General features: G+C 41.4%; 1 protein-coding gene across 1 annotated transcript in view; it reads left to right on the forward strand.

Moving 5' to 3' along the window:
* LYPD6B (LY6/PLAUR domain containing 6B) overlaps positions 1-18,445 on the forward strand; it is a 213,782-nt gene that overhangs the window by 178,573 nt on the left and 16,764 nt on the right. The window contains exon 3 of the mRNA XM_079925011.1: positions 15,858-16,010. Coding sequence (XP_079781137.1) covers positions 15,896-16,010 — 115 coding nt within the window. The 5' untranslated portion in view covers positions 15,858-15,895. The remainder of the gene's footprint in view (positions 1-15,857; positions 16,011-18,445) is intronic.

The following is an 18,445-nucleotide window of genomic DNA, read 5'->3' on the forward strand; positions in this document are numbered from 1 at the left end:
GAATGAGTTTGGGAGTGTTCCCCCCTCTGCTAATTTGATAATTTGACAAGGATTGCATTGAGTCTGTAGAGTGCCTTGAGCAGTATAGTCATATAAACAGTATTTATTCTTCCAATAAAGAACATGGTATATATCTTTCTACCTGTTTGTGTAGTCTTCAGTTTATTTCATCAGTGCCTTACAGTTTTCAGAGTACAGGTCTTTTTGCCTCCTTAGGTATATTTATTCCCAGGTATTTTATTCTTTCTGATGCTATGGTAAATGGGATTGTTTCCTTAATTTCCCTTTCAATATTGATACTTCAGTATTAATGTAGGGAAATTCAGATTTCTGTATATTAATTTTGTATCCTGCAACATTATTGAATTCATTAATGAGCTCTAGTAGTTTTCTGGTAGTGTCTTCAGGATTTTCTATGTATAGTGTCATGTCATCTGCAAACAGTGACAGTTTTAAGTCTTCCTTTCTAACTTGGTTACTTTGTTTTTCTTCACTGATTCCTGTGGCTAGGACTTACAAAACTATGTTGAATAAAAGTGGTGAGAGTGGGCATCCTTGTCTTGTTCCTGATCTTAGAGGAAATGCTTTCAGCTTTTCACTGTTGAGTATGATTTTAGCTGTGGGTTTGCCTTTATTATGTTGAGGTAGGTTCCCTCTGTGTCCACTTTCTGAAGAGTTTTTATTATAAATGGATGTTGAATTTTATAGCTTTTTCTACATCTTTTGAGATGATTGTATGGCTTTTGAAGAACAAATTCTTCAATTTGTTAATGTGGTGTATCACACTAATTGATTTGCAGTTATTGAAAATCCCTTGCATCCCTGGGATAAGTCCCACTTGATCATGGTGTATGATCCTTTTAATGCATTGTTGTATTTGGTTTGCTCGTATTTTATTGAGGATTTTTGTGTCTATGTTCATCAGTGATACTGGCCTGTAATTTTTTTTGGGGGGGGGAATCTCTTTTTGGTTTTGGTGATGGTGGCCTCATAGAATGAGTTCAGAAGTGTTCCTTCCTCTGCAGTTTTTTGGAATAGTTTCAGAAGGGTAAGCATTAATTCTCCTCTAAATGTTTAGTGAAATTCACCTGTGAAGTCATCTGGTCCTGGACTTTTGTTTGTTGAGGTTTTTAAATTACTGATTCAGTTTCATTACTGGTAATTGGTCTTTTCATATTTTCTATTCCTGGTTCAGTTTTGGGAGATTGTACCTTTCCAAGAATTTGTCCATTTCTTCTAGGTTGTCCATTTTATTGGCATATAGTAGCCTGTAGTAGTCTCTTATGATCTTTTGTATTTCTATGGTGTCAGTTGTAACGTCTCCTTTTTCATTTCTGATTTTATTGATTTGGGCCCTCTTCATTTTTTCTTGATGAGTCTGGCTAAAGGTTTATCAATTTTGTTTATCTTTTCAAAGAACCAGCTCATTGATCTTTTCTTTTTTTTTGGTCTCTATTTCATTGACTTCTGCTCTGATCTTTATGATTTCTTTCCTTCTAATAACTTTGGGTTTTGTTCATTCTTCTTTTTCTAGTTCCTTTAGATGTAAGGTTAGGGTATTTATGAGATTTTTCTTGGTCTCTGAGGTATGCTTGTATTGCTATAAACTTCCTTCTTAGAACCTTTTGCTGTGTCCCATGGGTATTTGATTGTTGTGTTTTCATTTTCTTTTGTCTCTAGGTATTTTTTGATTTCCTCTTTGATTTCTTCAATGATCCATTGGTTGTTTAGTAGCATATTGTTTAACCTCCATGTGTTTGTGTTTTCTGCAGTTTTTTTTCTTGTAGTTGATTTCTAATCTCGTAACATTGTGGTCAAAAAGGTGCGTGATTTGACTTCAGTTTTCTTAAATCTACCAATGCTTGTTTTGTGGCCTAGCATGTGATCTATCCTAGATCCTGATCAATGTGCTCCTGAAAAGAATGTATATTCTGCTGCTTTCAGATGGAATGCTCTCTCTATATATCAAGTAATTCCATTTAGTCTAATGTGGTTTTTAAGGCCTGTGTTTCCTTACTGATTTTCTGTCTCGGTGATCTGTCCATTGATATAAGTAGGGTGTTAAAGTCCCCTACCGTATTGTATCATTGTTGATTTCTCCTTTTATGTCTGTTAATATTTGCCTTAAATATTTAGGTGCTTCTGTGTTGGGTGCATATATATATTTACAATTGTTATATCTTCTGGGATTGATCCTTTGATCATTATGTAGTGTGTTGCTTTGTCTCTTGTAACAGTCTTTATTTTAAAGTCTATTTTGCCTGATACATGTATTGCTACTCTGGCTTTCTTTGATTTCCATTTGTATGGAGTACTTTTTTCCAACCCCTCATTTTCCATCTATATGTGTCTCTAGATCTGAAGTGAGTCTCTCTAGGCAGCATATATATGAGTCTTGTTTTTGTATCCATTCAGCCACTCTATGTCTTTTGGTTGGAGTATTTAACCTGACTACATTTAAGGTAATTATCGATATGTATGTTCTTATTGCCCTTTTGTTAATTGTTTTGTATTTGTTTTTATAGGTCTTTTCCCCCCTTTCTTCTTTTTTTATTCTCCTGTGATTTGATGACTATATTTAGTGTTAAGTTTGGATTCCTTTTTCTTTCTTGTATGTATATCTATTATGGATGTTTGGTTTGTGGTTATCATGAGGTTTTTGTATAGCAGTCTCTCTCTCTATATATATATTGTTTCAAGTTGCCGATCTCTTAATTTCAAATGCATTTTTAAAACTCTGCATTTGTACTCTGCAGGCCCTCATGATTACTGGCTGCTGGTTAGCAGGGCCTGGTCACGAGGAGGCTGGCTGCAGAACCCCAGGGGTCCCCTGGCTAGTTTTGGCTCACCGATGGCCAGAGTCAGGGTCCTGAAGACTCCACAGCTGTTGGCCACCCACTGGTGGGTGAGGCCAGGTCCTGGAGTTAGTGCTGGACCACTGGTAGACAGAGCTGTTTCCTGTAGTCTGGCTGCAAGGCCCAGGGATCTCAGATCTCATTTCAGATTGTTTGGGGGGTCGTGTTCCTGACACAGTTGGGTATGGGGTCTGTGGTGTCCCGAAGTTTGCACTGGCCTGCTCGTGGACAGGGCCAGGACCTGGGCCCAGCTGTTCCCAGGTTAAGATCTGGCCTGCTGCGAGCAGGAGCCGCAGGCTGTGGGATTGTAGTTTTCTTGCTTCTGGTGTCTGCCCCCTGGTGGATGAGGCTGGTCTAGAGGCTTTTGCAGGCTTCCTGGAGAGAAGGGCCAGTGCCTGCCCACTGGTGGGCGGAGCTGTGTCTTGGCCCTTTGGTAGGCAGGGCTGTATCTAGGGTGTTTTTAGAGGCAGCTGTGAGCTCAGGAAATCTTAAGGCAGCCTGTCATCTGTTGATGGATAGGCATGTGTCTCTGTCCAGTTAGTTGTTTGGCCTGAGGCATCCCAGTACTGGTGCCTAAAGGCTGTTGGGTGGGGCCAGGTCTTGAGCCAAGATGGCAGCTGCCATCAGCAGTGTTCATGGGTAGAGTGTTCCCCAGTGTGGCTGCCACCATTGTCTATGTCCCCTGTGTGAGCCGCAGCCATCCCTCACCTCTCCAGGAGACTCTCTCAGACAAGCAGGTAGGTCTGGCCCAGGGTCCTATCAAATTACTGCTTTTGCCTTGGGTCCTGGTATGTGTGAGATTTTGGGTAGGCCCTTTAAGAATGAAACCTCTATTTCCCTGAGTTCTGCGAGGCTCCCAAAATTAACCCCTTGGCCTTCAAAGCCAAATGCTCTAGGGTGTCATCTTCCTGATGCAGGACCCCCCAGGCTGGGGAGCCTGACAGGGGGCCTAGAAGTCTCATGCCTGTGGAAGAGCCTCTGCAATATAATTCTCCAGTTTGTGGGTCGCCCACCCTGGGGTATGGGATTTGATTATATCTTGAGTTTGCCCTTGCTACTTGTCTTGTGGTTCCTTCTTTATGTCTTTAGTTGGAGAGGATCTTTTCTGGTAGGTTCTAGTTTTTTTGGGGGGGGGGGGATGGTTGTTCTGCAGATGTTGTTTTGGTGTGCTCATGAGAGGAGGTGAGCTCAGGGTCTTTCTACTCCCCCATCTTGGCCCCTCTCCTCTGTGATTTTTTTATATTTAAATAAACTTACATCTCTGTGTAGATATGTGTTAGGTTCTATGATGCTGCAAGAGTGCAGCCTTGAATACACTAAAGCTTCCGTGGGCTTCAGTGCTATGTTCAATGTGTTCATTTTTCTCAGCTCTTTTATTGAGGTTCAGGAATCTTGCCCCCCACCCTTCTCCTTATTTAATGATGTTCTTCAGTGATGGTAGCAGCAGAAAAAGCTGCATTTTGGTGGGCTTGTAATATTTGCATGGGATTATAGAATAATTTTCAGCTAGATTTTTCCTGTTGATATTCTCATTTTCTTTTTAAAGCCTTCAGTCTCACCTTGATTGGTTTGTAGCATAAATCCAATTGTTGGTTTTTTATGACATAAGAGTAACAACTGTTCTTATGCTCTTCTGGTAAAGTCATTGCAGCTGTTCGTATTAATACCTGCTGTAACAGCAAGTCCTGATGCTCTGGTTCAGTGTGGCTCTTTTCCTGGTATTTTGAGACTGGATTCAAGGCTTAGTCAGGGTCCTGGCAGGAATGAGATGGCATATTCAGACTGGTGTTATTTAAGAGAATGAATAAGGGGCTGTTTACAGTGGTGTGGGTTCACCTAGTCTTCACAGCTGGCAACAGAGAGAAGCCATTTCTATCCTATAGGTCTAAAGGATAAGACAAGTGGTTACCAGAACCCAGGAGAAGGTAGCTGTGGAGCCAGGGACCTGATGGGAAATGAGGGATATGACGACAGCCTGGCAGGGAGTGAGTCAGGGGAGTAACTTCCCCAGTCTCACTCTCTGCCCACCCTCTGATCTGCCAGTTTTTGCCATTGGCCAAACGAAGCTGAAAGCCGGTGGAAAAGGGAGCTGTGTGCCTGGTCTTCATAGCTTGGCTTCCCAGGGCACAGAGCAGGGTGGACAAGGTTGGAGGGTGGGGCTACAGGAGCAAGAGGTGAAAGCCCAGCAGGGTTCACCTCCTTTCACCCTTTTAGGATAGCTTGGGAAGATCGTGTGGTCATAGCATATTTAAGGCCTAATTTAGTGTGTGTTGAACCACATGTGAATAGGCCATCAGTGGGCAGAACTTCAGTTGTTGAAAATAGAGTTCTTACAATCTTCACATCGTTCACCTAAAATCTAAGTGAACAGTGAACATGGAAATGGAAATGGAAATTCTGTTGGTGGAAAAGATAGAAAAGCTTTACTTTTTTTTTTTTTTTTTAAAGGTAAGGCCTGCAAGTGTGTGAGTCCTTTAGAGACCTTTAGCCCATCTCTAAGCAAGGATTGGAGCTGCCGTGCCCACCCCAGTGCTCAGCAAGGAGGGCAGTCTTGTGTCCCCAAATGAACCCCATGCTTTTTTCAGGGTGGGGACTATTCCATGGGGTGGAGTGGACACAAAGTTTTCATGAGGGAGAAATATTGAAATTGGGCCTTTAAAGAGTGAGAAATACAAGGTAAATGACACATGTGAGAGCACAGAGACTTGCTTTCTCGAGCACACTTCATGAGAACTGCCTTTTATTTATGAGCGTAGACAAACAATATAGATTTATCAGAAAGAAGATAAATGAAAATGTTCCACTGAGGCCTAAATATTGTGCCCACATATATTCTAGAGTAGTTTTCTTAAAATCTGTCTCCAGAGGAGTTTTACATTCTTCTCTCATATATGCTCAGATAATCATAGTATTTGAGAGCTGAAAATATGTGTATTGAATTTCAGTCTTAAATCTCGCCAGATACAGCGTAATCGTAACGATACTGGCTGGTATGTTATTCACTGAGAAACCATAAATCTCTATTTTTAGCTTTTAAATTTATTTAATAATTTGAAAAAGCAGCAATGGGTAGGGACTTATTCCTTGTCCTTTAATTCCCACAACTCTCTGCAAAATAGATATTTAATATCTCTATTTTACTGATAGGAAACTGAACCTCAGAGCTGTACAGGGATCAGCCAGAAGTAATAGATCCAACTAGTGACAGGATCAGAATTTGCTCCCATGCCTGAGTGCCCTGTCCATTGTCCCCCCATTATACTAGGCAGCGTTTACACTTGACTTTACCCTTGTGGGACTGTGAACCATTGCTTAAGCGTCGTTTTTCATGTTGCAATGAAAACACTATTTAACGCACATACTTTTTCAGTTTCCTCTGGGAATATAAAATTATGCACATATATATCTTTATATATGTACATTTCCTTCTGCTCCAAGTGGTAATAGTGACAATTTATAGAGCAGATGACATGCTGTAACTTTGTTATATATGTAGAATGCAGAAATTTTTTTATTAGGATTGCTTTTATAAGCTTGTCAGCTTCCAGAGAGTTCTTTGAATAATCTGTTCTGGATTTTGTGACTGTGCAAAAAAGTCAGCACGATAGTCTTTTGCCATTGCGTGTAGTCTATTGTTGGTTTTCAAGTGCCCTTCTGTTTCAGAATGATAGCCATGAACATGTTCTTGTATAATACATTTTTAGATATAGAATCAGGAGTAATTTGAGCTAGTGTTATAAACAGTGGTCAGTGACATAAAGCCTCAGCACAGAAGAAGGACAACAGGACGAATGCATAGTAAGAGTTCTGCATCCTAAAGCTCTCCCAAATGACAGATAACGGTGCAGGTGCTGAAAGCATTGGACATGATTGGTAATACAGTCTCTTAACAGAGTTCTAGGGATTCTTTATCACCTGGCACATAGAGCTTAAGCAGTGAATTCATTCAATAAGATACATGTATGCGTGTGTATATGCAGATGCACATACACATACCTACACACACACACATATCCAGATGAACTTGTCATCTAAGATTTCTGCTTTGGTACAGATATTCCATCATATTAGAATATATACAGAGAGATTCAAATGAGAGACACATCTGTGTGTATACACTCTAGTTTTATGGTCATTTTTCTACCTCAGCTGAGACTAAATGAAGTCAGAAGTGCTAGCCATCACCTGCACGTCTAGTGACCTTGAAAGCTATTTTCTCAGTTGAGTTCTGTCTTCACGCATGAGTGCTATTTTCACACGAGTGCCATGTGTTTGAGAATGCACCTTTGGGGTGGTTCTCCTCCACTCAACAATTACAGAATAATGGATCCTTAGCCAGCTGTTGGACATTTCAGCCTAGATTTCTATTATGTGAACTTTGATTGGTTATTAAAAGAAATGAGTTCAGTACAGCAAGCAAGGATAGGGAACATAAAAACGATGTCTTCCGTGCCCAGCCTCTGTTGCCACTCAGTTTATATCCTTGCAGTTCTGCTGGTAGAATCACCCATTAACAGCACCAACACCTGTGTGCCTGCAGCTCTCCCGCAGAACTTCTGTCCAGTTATTGTATCTTCCTCTCAAATTTAAAAATACCCCTCTCACACAGAAAAGAAAATAATCTCTCTCATTTGCCTGCCTGGCAGTGGAAATATCTTTGTAAAATTACCTCTTAATATTATGCCTTTGGCTTTTTTAAAGAAACGGCCAAATGAGAGATGCATCTGGAGCTCTTCAAAACAAATTTCGGGCATTATCCATGTGTTGTTTGCTGCTCTCTGTATAAACACGCATAGGGACCACTAATTTGAGAATTAAGGATCAGGGGGAGTTTTCTTTTTACAAATAATGAGAATGTTAATGAGAATGTGTGTTCCATGTGTGTCTCTCTTGGCCTCTGGGAAGTACAGAGCAAAGCGTGACATACAGCAGAGGAACACCATTCATAGAAGGGGTTAGGATCTTTATTTTCCTCTCATCCAATATGGTTTTGACTCCATATTTTGAGAGGTTTAATGCATAAATGACTTGGCATCAGCCTCCTAAAAATCATTTATGGAAGCAAACTGGGTAAAAATTATTCCACCTATGTGAAGGATACTCTCAAATATAATCAATTAACATAGTTTTATTAGATTCCTACCATTTGTCCACATAGTTCAATACAACATGACAAACCAATCTTGATTCTTTTTAAAAGGAGTCCTGTTTCTAACTCCTAAACATCTAATCTTGTTCACATGGAGTTCTTACCTTCTTATTCTTCTGTGTCATGACAGCCTTCTCAAAAAGATGTAAAATTGTATCTTTGACAAAAATGCAGGACTTCCCTGGTGGCGCAGTGGTTAAGAATCCGCCTGCCAATGCAGGGGACACGGGTTTGAGCCCTGGTCCAGGAAGATCCCACATGCCGTGGAGCAACTAAGTCCATGTGCCACAACGACCGAGCCTGCACTCTAGAGCCCGCAAGCCACAACTACTGGGCCCGCATGCCACAACTACTGAAACCCACACGCCTAGAGCCCGTGCTCTGCAACAAGAGAAGCCACCGCAGTAAGAAGCCTGTGCACCGCACGAAGAGTAGCCGCCGCTCGTGCAACTAGAGGAAGCCCGCGCGCAGCAACGAAGACCCAACGCAGCCCAAAATAAGTAAATAAAATAAATTTATTTTTTTTTGCGGTACGCGGGCCTCTCACCGTTGTGGCCTCTCCCGTTGCGGAGCACCGGCTCGGGACACACAGGCTCAGCGGCCATGGCTCACGGGCCCAGCCACTCCGCGGCATGTGGGATCTTCCCGGACCGGGGCACGAACCTGCGTCCCCTGCATCGGCAAGCGGACTCTCAACCACTGCGCCACCAGGGAAGCCCTAAATTTATTTTTTTTAAATGCAGCTGAAAAGCTATTACTTTGGAAGTGTCTTTTAGCTTTTTCTTAAAATTTGAATCACGTTTAAAAAGATGTCTTTAAAATTGATGAGACTATTTCTTCACCCAAATTACACACTTATGGGCCCTGTATTAATTCACAATTGATTTGCATAATGAAGTTATTTTAATAATAGCACTGTTTTAGACATTATCTTGTATCACAGTTGCATGTAGTGGGAAAAACTCCCATCTTTAGCACTGCAAAATGCACAGCTTTATGTTTAGAAATGAGATACTCAGTTCTGTGAGTCTTTGATCCTGTGCTTTATGAGATTTTTTTTTTTAAGTTTTACTTTAAAAGAGTATAGCAGAAATCTGAAATATTATGATATTGTATTACATTTATGACTTTTTATGGCATAACTAAAGTCTTCATTAATATCCTTCCCCTAAAATCATAGAATATTAGAAGTGAAAGGAACCTTGGCAGTCATTCATTCCAACTTCTCACTTGGTTGCGATAGAGAGAACTTCTGAATCTTCTTAAGAAATGAGTGCAGAGAACTCAACACAGTTTACTAGATTTGGTCCAGCTGGTGTGGAATGGAATTGGACAGTTATATCCCTTGATCTGATCTCTATTCTCCTGCTAATGTTACCTGAAAAAGCCTGGGGGGAGGGAGGGAAGGGGGAGAACATGTCTTCAACATCCTCTAAGTAAAATGTACATTACCTATGTAATTGCACTCAATCCACACAGTTTAGAAATGTTACCTACACGACTCTAAGCCTCGCTTGTCTTAGTGGCAAACGGGGACAATATTTCTTAACTCTGCGGTTGCCTGCTTACTAAATGTAGAACCAGAATTTTATCCTAGGTCTACTTGAATCAAAAGTCCATTGTTTTCCCCCTCAAAGATGACTGTAGTAACTCTTGACAGTCACAGCTCACTAGTGGTTCACGTTGACTTTTGGGCTCCAATAACGTGTGACAGCACAGGGACTGTGTCTCTCTTATTCAGTGTTGTATACTAAGTGCTCAGCACAGTACCTAGTATGAGTGCATGACTTATGATCATGCTGCTTTCAAGATTTGGACAAGCAGTACTGAGAGGCTGAATCATGATTCTGTTTTTCCCTACTGAACGTTATTATGCAAGAGTAGAATCCATGGTGCTCCACGGAGATTTCTGTATTTTCAGATGAACATGATGGACGGAGCATAAGCTAAATTCTCTCTTGGATTTTGCTTCAGGCACATAGAAATGCTAAATTAAATATCTTTAAAATTAATATTAAACTTAGCGGGGAAAAGAAACTCTTCATGTACCGGAGCAGAGAATCTGTCAGAGAAGGTAACAGCTGAGCCGCAGGAGCTGGGCTCTCAGTGCCCAGGCGAGGTTCCCCTCAAGGAAGAGAGCTGGAGCAGAGTCTCAGCTTGGATCCCGTGATGCTCTTCCCAAATTTAATGAGAACCAGAGTATCTCCATCGGCCAACCTCTCCTAATAGCCAGAAGCAAGTAGTACCACCCTTGGGATGGATGGTAAAGGTTTCCGTCAGATTTCTCCTTTTCAGAGGCGTGTTTTCATCTTTTCCACTGTTTCTGAGTAAAATTCCAGCACTCATGTTGAATTTCCTCTTTGCCTTCTCTTCTTTTTACAGGGGAGCCAGGCCTATTAGGTTTGTCATTAAAGCGTCTTACTGTGGGATAAGTGATGCTTGCAGGAAGGTGTGAATGCGAGTGTTGATAGGCATGTTGGACTTAGGAGAGCTGCTCCCCTTAAATTATGTGCTTCATTTGTTTTATTGGCAGTGCAGGTTGGCCTGGTGCTTGCTGACTCATGATTAGCAATTGTGCAGGAAGTGCCAGTATGTACCACCTCTGCTTGGCCTCTTCTGTTTCACCTCTCTTTTTGATTCCATCATTTCTTTATCATCTTTGGATGCTCTGGCAGCTCCTTACTGCCCACAGCCTTTGTCTTACTTGCTAAGAAAGGTGCTCCTTATATAGGTCACAGCTAATGATGTTGGTTCTATTCCCAGACATACTCATTGACTATCTACCATGTGCTGAGTATGGGCCTAGGGAATATAAAAAGTAATGTAGTCCTCTTCCTACCTCAAACGAGTTTGAGGTCAAGGATGTGTCACTTCCTCAGGCCCGCATGTTCCCCAAGAAAGCTTAAAAATGCCACAAATAGGAGGAGATGATGGCCATGGCTCAGCCCTGGGAAATAGTCATGCTTGTGGACCAAGGGCCACGTAGGTCCTTGACTCCGGGCAGTAGCGGGCCATTCTCACTTGGGGTTTCCTAAATTTATGAATCTGGCTACCTGCTGTTCCCTGGAATGCCTGAGAGTTGCCTACCCCTGTTGTATCCCTACCAATGCGCCTTGCAAAAATCCCTTTCCTCTCGGCAAAGAAGCACACTGCATTCTGGAACAAAAATTAATGTACTTTCCAAAGAGAGGACTCATAAAATAAAGACCAGCACCACAGGTGAGGGGTTTCTGACAAGGTCTACTCTCTGGGAAAGATGGATGATGGTAATGCGCTGTGTCTGGGGAGGAACGTTTTGAGGTACCCTTGAGTTTGAGAAGTGTGGCCCAGATACCTAACAAACATGGCTGTGGAGCTTTCTTAGTGTCAATATAAGAAAACGTCTAAGTTACAGGAGGCCAAATCGTAACGGCCATATTCTGAGTCAGCAAGCAGCCATTATGTAGGTCTCAGATTCCTTTGAGAGACTCAACCCAGGGGGAAAATACGTATGGACACAATTTTGCAAATAACCTTAAGAAGCTCACAGGTCCCCTCTCCCCCATATGAAGAACTCTGCTCTATGTGATGGTCCTAGAGAAAGTACCAGAATGGTTTAGTCTAGCTTGTATTAAAGATTTTTTTTCCTTCTGGGGCAGAATACAAGCTCTGCTATAACCTTGTTCTGCTAGAAAGATCGCAACAAGAGCCTACTCAGCAAAGTTTCAGCAGATAATTTTTAGTTCAGAGTCTCCGTGAAATGATTCCAGATGTAAAACAATTTTCAGATACTATAGTCATTTGCTTTTTCATTATCCTAATGTCTTTTCGTTGTGAAAAAATAAAGCAGTCACGTTAACACAAACCTATATACTGAAAGACAGAGACAAATATAGGTGCTTGGGAGAAAAGCAGTATGTAGTGATAGATTATAAAGCATGCTCTGGAAAATGTGACATACTGTTATTTAGTGCTTTCTTCATTTGACAGGTAAAAACCTTTGCAGTTTTGGAGGATTTTGATAGAATAAGGCTATGCTGTTTTAACTAAAAATGGAAATGAAAATACATCTAGTCTATATGGAAGCAATATTCTTGTGGTATGTTTTTCACTATTTCCATTTTCTGTGCCAGAACAAGCTATGCGGACATGTTTTGAGGGGATGCTATGTTTCAGGCCATGCAAGGATCTTGGCATGTACTGCCCCTGAACCCCCCTGTCCTGTTATATAATAGTAATGAGACCATCCTCCCTACAGTGCTCTTTCCAGGAAAGGAGAAACCAAAACACAAGTCTAATTCTTGGGTTTGTTGTTCATTCAGTCGTTTTTTAAGTCTTCTGTCATCCATTCAGAAGAACCTTTGTGGTGTATCTGAGCTCTGTATTCCTCCTGGAAGAAAGGAATGCACTGTTACTTGCCTTCCTTTCTTCCACGAGCTAGAAATAAGGCTAGGTGTTTGGGACCAATTACTACTCTCCAAAGCTTTCTTGAGAGTATTTTTCAAAACTAGATAATGTAAATTCGAACAGTTGCTTGACTTTGCAGGACCTGAAATCCTTGCCACGGCTTGCTAAGTGCGTGTGTGGCCTGACCCCACTGGCTTGGCTTTGTCTCTTTCCCCCTTTCTCATGCTCTCATCACGCTGGCTGCTTTCTGAGTTCCCCCGACGAGGCACACTTCTTCCCAACTGAGGACCTTGGTTTCTTTTCCTTTGATTCTTTGCTCGGACGCTTTATTCTCAACATTTAATTCACCTGTGCGCATGTCACCTACTCAGATGTACCGGGCCCACCATATATATAAAGCAGGTCCTGCTATTCACTAACATATCACCTTATTTTTCCTCCACAGAGTTTATGACGATCAGAAAGTATGGTCTTTTCCATATTTACTGGCTGTCTTCTCCCTCTAAAATGCAGATTGCTTGAGAGCAAAGACCTTGTTGGGGATCTAGTGGTAAAAACATCTGTTATGTACGAGGTGTCAGTAATGGTGTGTTGAATGAATGAATGGGCTTTTGTCTCACTGAGATTATGTGAGGAAAATCAGGCGTTCTGAATTGTGATCCCAAAGTATTTGGGGATTTGTTCATCATGATAAATGCTTACGTAAGAATTAGCAAAATGCCAAGCACAGAGCAAATTAGTTCAAGTGCTTTATATGTATTAACTAATTTAATTCCTATAACCCTATGAGGTAGATATTATTATTACTCCCATTTTATAGATGCAAAAATTGTGACACAGGGAAGTTAAGGAACTTGCACGAAGCTACACAGATTGTAGGTCTGAAGGCAGGTACATGAGCCAATGAATGCGCTTTACCACCGAACAGAGAGTGCTTGATAAATACAGCTTTGACCTTGTGCCCAGCACTGGCTGAGTGCTTTGTATGCATGGTGTCACTCAGTCCTCAGCTCCACACTATGAAATAGGGACTGTCATTATGTCTGTTCTGCAGATGGGGAAGCTGAGGTTTGGAAAGCTTAAGCAACTTGTCTCAATTTCCATAGTCGCTTAGTGATGCAAAAGGGACTTGAATGTAGATAATGAATGCTGTGATCTCAGGCATCCTCTCCACGTTACAAGAGCACTTGTGGGTGGCTCTTGGAACACAGTCATTTTCAGGCTTGTGAGAGAGGGATTAGTCTCCCTCATTCAAAAAGTCTCCACTGGCGTCAAGAAGGGGTATCAATTACTTGGCTACAGATTCATAACGAATACGGAACAGTCCAACTCAGAGAAATGAATAGGGAAGCAGAATTTGTGTCAGTATAACCACTGGTCTGTAAGGAATCATAGAGTTGGTTAAATGTTCATTTCTTCAGAAAGAGCATAACAGTAGGATTTAGACACTTGATAACTGTGAAAGGTCAATTTTCGTTTCTAAAATGAACAAGGACAGAATTAGAAATATATTGGTGTATCACTAGGTCCGATTCTGTACTGAGCTGAAACGCAGTGTACCAAGTTTAGCACTATTGTTTTGTGAAACTTACCAGGCTTTTCACCCTGAGTCCTTCCTTAGGGACTCAGTTCTCTCAGTAGCAAAAGCCATCTGTAGGGATGATATGATGTCGTGGGTACATTCTGTCTGATTTTCAGCTCATTCTCTATAGGTAGGCATTATTAACCACCCATACGAAACCAGTATACTCACAACACAAGAGGGGGGGCATACAATCCCTAGAACTGATGCATTCTTACCCTGGCTTCAAAGAAAGTATCCATGTGAAGGATTATGGTTGCATTTGTGGACATCAAACTTTTTTTCTTTGGAAGACTCCCTAAACCCACTGAGACCTATTGATTCAGCAAGAAGAAAACAGGTTCAGCATGCATATATATATATATATTAAACAATTTATATATTTATTTTTGGCCACGCCTAGTTCCCCAACCAGGGATCAAACCCATGCCCCCTGCAGTGGAAGCATGGAATCTTAGCCACTGGACCGCCAGGGGAGTCCCTAGCCAACATATATATATATATTTTTTGCGGTACGCAGGCCCCCCACTGCCGTGGCCCCTCCCGCCGTGGAGCACAGGCTCCGGACGCGCAGGCCCAGCGGCCATGGCTCACGGGCCCAGCTGCCCCGCAGCATGCGGGACCCTCCCGGACCGGGGCACGAACCCGCGCCCCCCGCATCGGCAGGCGGACTCCCAACCACTGCGCCACCAGGGAAGCCCCTAGCCAATATTTTTGAACCCTAAGATAGCATTTTCACAGAACTTGTATTACAGGTACTCTTATGCAAGCAGTTCTATGTGATCCTACCTGAGCCTCTACCTGATGCTCACAATTACCCAAATGTGTGGGCAGGGCGGGTGTTATTAAGCCACTTTACAGATGAAGAAATTGAGGTTAATAGAGTTTAAAGAGCTTGCCCAAGGTCAGGCCACTAATAATAGCAGAGCTAGCACCTGAACCAAAGTCTTTGGCCTCCAAGTTACTTTTTCTACTGGCCCACACCTCCCCCTTCTCAAAGAGAACCTGCTGGTGGTGATGTTCAGGTTCCGAGCATGTCTCCTGAAGATTTCCTTACTAGCAGGTCTGCTGCTAGAGGGTGGAACCTATGGGGCTTAAGATGGAACACCTTACTCAGTGCTGTGTGCACATCTGTTGTTTCACTGGGTTTTGGCCCTGCTGTCTTTAAGTGGCTGAAAGTGATGAACAGTATCTGTGGGCCAGGACTAACGTTATATGTATGGTTTTCAAACAACTTATTCTGTTTCCTTGAGAACCACCTGGCTGCTTCTCCTTGCTCCTGAAGTGACGGAAACAGGTGGGGACGGCATTTCATGGTTACCCTTATTTCTCTTCTCAGCGTCTGTGTGTTCTGGGATCCAGCAGAGACTTTGTTTCTCAAACTGGTGGCCCTTTTACTCAGTGTCCTTCCTACTGCTCCAACTTTTATTGTTTCTTCCAAGTTTTGAAAGAGTTGCAAAATTCATCAACCATAGGTATTTAACTCAGGGGATGGAATTTCAGACAGGTGGTTCTGTAACTTCAGCTGAGCATGCCTCTGAACCGACCTGTGGTTGTTCAAAGATCAGGTGGTTCAGCACGAAGTAAACCAGCCCACTGAGGCAGCAGTGGAAGGGGGCGCAGCCAGGCCAGGACTGCTGCTTGATCTCCAGGAACCCAGGCCACTGGGCGTCCTGCAGAGTGCAGAGGCCTGCCCAGTAAAAGGCAGCAACTGCTCAACTTTCATCTGATGGGGAAGAATGCAGTTTACTCACAGGTGCTGGCCCTACAGAACAAGTAGATTGTTGAATATATTTGAATAATCAAGCTTTCTAAACAGAAGCAAAACGTACTCCTAGTGATGTATAAAATGCAAATAAACTCAACCAGTCTCTTTTCGCTGCAGGTGTATGAGTTTTGGACTTTTCCACACCCAGGGTCAGAATGCCGCTCCTCTGTCATGCCCTCACTGTAGCTGTGGTCCAGACCTTTATCTTCTCAGAAAACCGGGCATTTGCCAAGAACATCAACTTCTATAACGTGCGGCCTCCTCTTGACCGTAAGTAGTGGTTGTCACCATCACTGGTGATGGGGGGGGTCAGAGTAACTGTTTGAAGTCCCTGTTTCCCTATAGTAACTTTGCCTTTTCCGGAACGTTTGGTTTATACCCAGCGTAAATCAGAAAGTCTTCACTACTTCCATGAGTAAGGGTAACACATGGTGACAGAAATTTTCTCAATTTCTTTAAAATGGTTTGGCTTCCTGCTGAAGTCTCAAAAGGGTTCTTGTTTAAAATAATCTTCTGAACACTGTCCATAAGAATGGCTCAGCAGGAGAAATTCAGTGTTCTTTGTTGATCTCTTCCTTGGAGAAGGATATTGACTGTAGGAAGCTTCTGCATAAATTATATATACTTTCAAATGGCCATTAACAATTTTGAAAACAGATTAGCATGTTTGAAATTTGGAGGGGAGTACTATTTAGATTTTCATTAATATTACGCACAGTCACTATATATACATATATAAAAAATATATATATTTAGTAATTCCAAGAATCTATTCTAAGGTCATTAGCCATTTGAAGAGGAAAATGCATTTAAAAAGACTTTTAATGAAGCATGAACATATATATAATCTCACCTCCTTTCTCTCCAGACAAGTAAAACTTCTCTGATATACTTTACAGAGAATTTGTTATAGATGAAAATTGTTTCGTGGCAATGTGAATGCCAGTGGTTCCCACATCTGTAAGAGTATCAGAATCGCAATAAAAGCGTTTAAAACTACATATTCCTGGGTCCCTTCTCCCGAGATTCAGTAGTCAGGAGGGTGGTACGCAGAATATTTTTTTTTCCTTTTCCCCCTCTTCTTTTTAGAAAAGTTCTCCTGATGCTGTTGATACACAGCCAGGTTTGGGAACCACTGTCTTTATACTCCTAAAGGAGGAGTACTCATACTCCGTACTCCTATATGATTACCATTCTGCATTTTGTGTTTTGTTTTTAAGGACATTCAGTCATTAGTAGGTGTATGTGTACGCACGTTTATACTACACAACCATATACATATGAATCACAGCCCACACACATCTTGAACTATCATTTATTACAAATTTCTAAATTGATAGTGATCATATACTGATAGCTTAATGGCATAGCATAGACACTTTTCATAAAATCTACATTACTGACAAATTTGTAACCTTTTATAAGAAAAAATTATTAAAGAGAAAAAATATTTGATTACTATAGAAAATTCCAAAGAGACAGGAAATGTGTAGAAGAAAACAAAATTTATTCATAATCCCAAGATTCAGAGTGAGCTCTTCTTTCCATTTTTGAATACAGCTGACCCTTGAATGACGCGGGTTTGAACTGCCTGGGTCCACTTACATGTGGATTTTTTCCCCACTGTCCATACTCTAGTACTACATGGTCTGCAGAGGGCCATATGCAGGGCCGACTATAAATTACATGAGGATTTTCAACTGCATGGCAGGTTGGCGCCCCTGACCTCCACGTTGTTCAAGGGTCAACTGTGTTTCCTTCTACTGTTCTTACTCTATATGTGTATTTAACTTCGTGACAGAGATCACACAAATTTAATTTTGCAGTAGCTTTTATTTGTTTACATTGTGTTTTGAATATTTTTCCATGACTTTGAAAGTATTTTAATGTCTTACATTAAAAATGTTTTTACTCACATAGCTGGCTATGTGAGTAAACTATTTCCCCAAGCTTTATACTGGCCCCCCACGAGTGCACGCACACACACTCTCACAAGCAAGCTAAATGTTAACGCTTCATTGAAAATCTTTTTAAATGAAGTTTCCTCTTCAGTTGGCGAATGACCTTAGAATAGTTGCTTAGAATTACTAAATCAAAAAGGTTGTGCCAGTTTATACATTAACTATTTACCTACCAGCATTGAGTTTTAGTATTTTTTAAACTGTGCTGAATTAATAGGTGAAAATGGATTTCATTATTTATTTACTTACCTAATTCACTTTTATGCATAGGCAAAACTGAAATGTATTGCAAGAACTACTTTCATGTCCTCTGAACTTCAGCTTTTGATATTTTGCTCTTGTTTTGTGCACTGCTTTCTAATTATCATCCCAACTTAGGGATGGTTTGCGTTACCTTGATCTGTGTCTGTTTCATTCTCCAAAAATAGGAGAACTGAAAGTTTCATACAGGGCTTTATACTCTGGCCTATAGAGAAATGTCAAATTTATTGTACTTTTGACTTCTCGCCCAACAAAATAACAAGATACAAGGCAGGAAAAAGAAAGCATAAAGAAAAAAAAGAACATACTAGTTGTTCTCAATCCAGACTGCTGGCGGCTCATAATTCCTCCTTTCAGTAACACTCTTGCCTGAGCACAAGGGCCTGAGAATTACTATCATCCTTCTATTAAATGTTACATTCCTGAAAGAGGTCTAATGTTGGGATAACTGACATATATCAAATGAGATTACTTGTTTGAAGT

Source organism: Stenella coeruleoalba, assembly GCF_951394435.1.
Source record: "Stenella coeruleoalba genome assembly, chromosome: 6".
NCBI classification, from domain to species: Eukaryota; Metazoa; Chordata; class Mammalia; order Artiodactyla; family Delphinidae; genus Stenella; species Stenella coeruleoalba.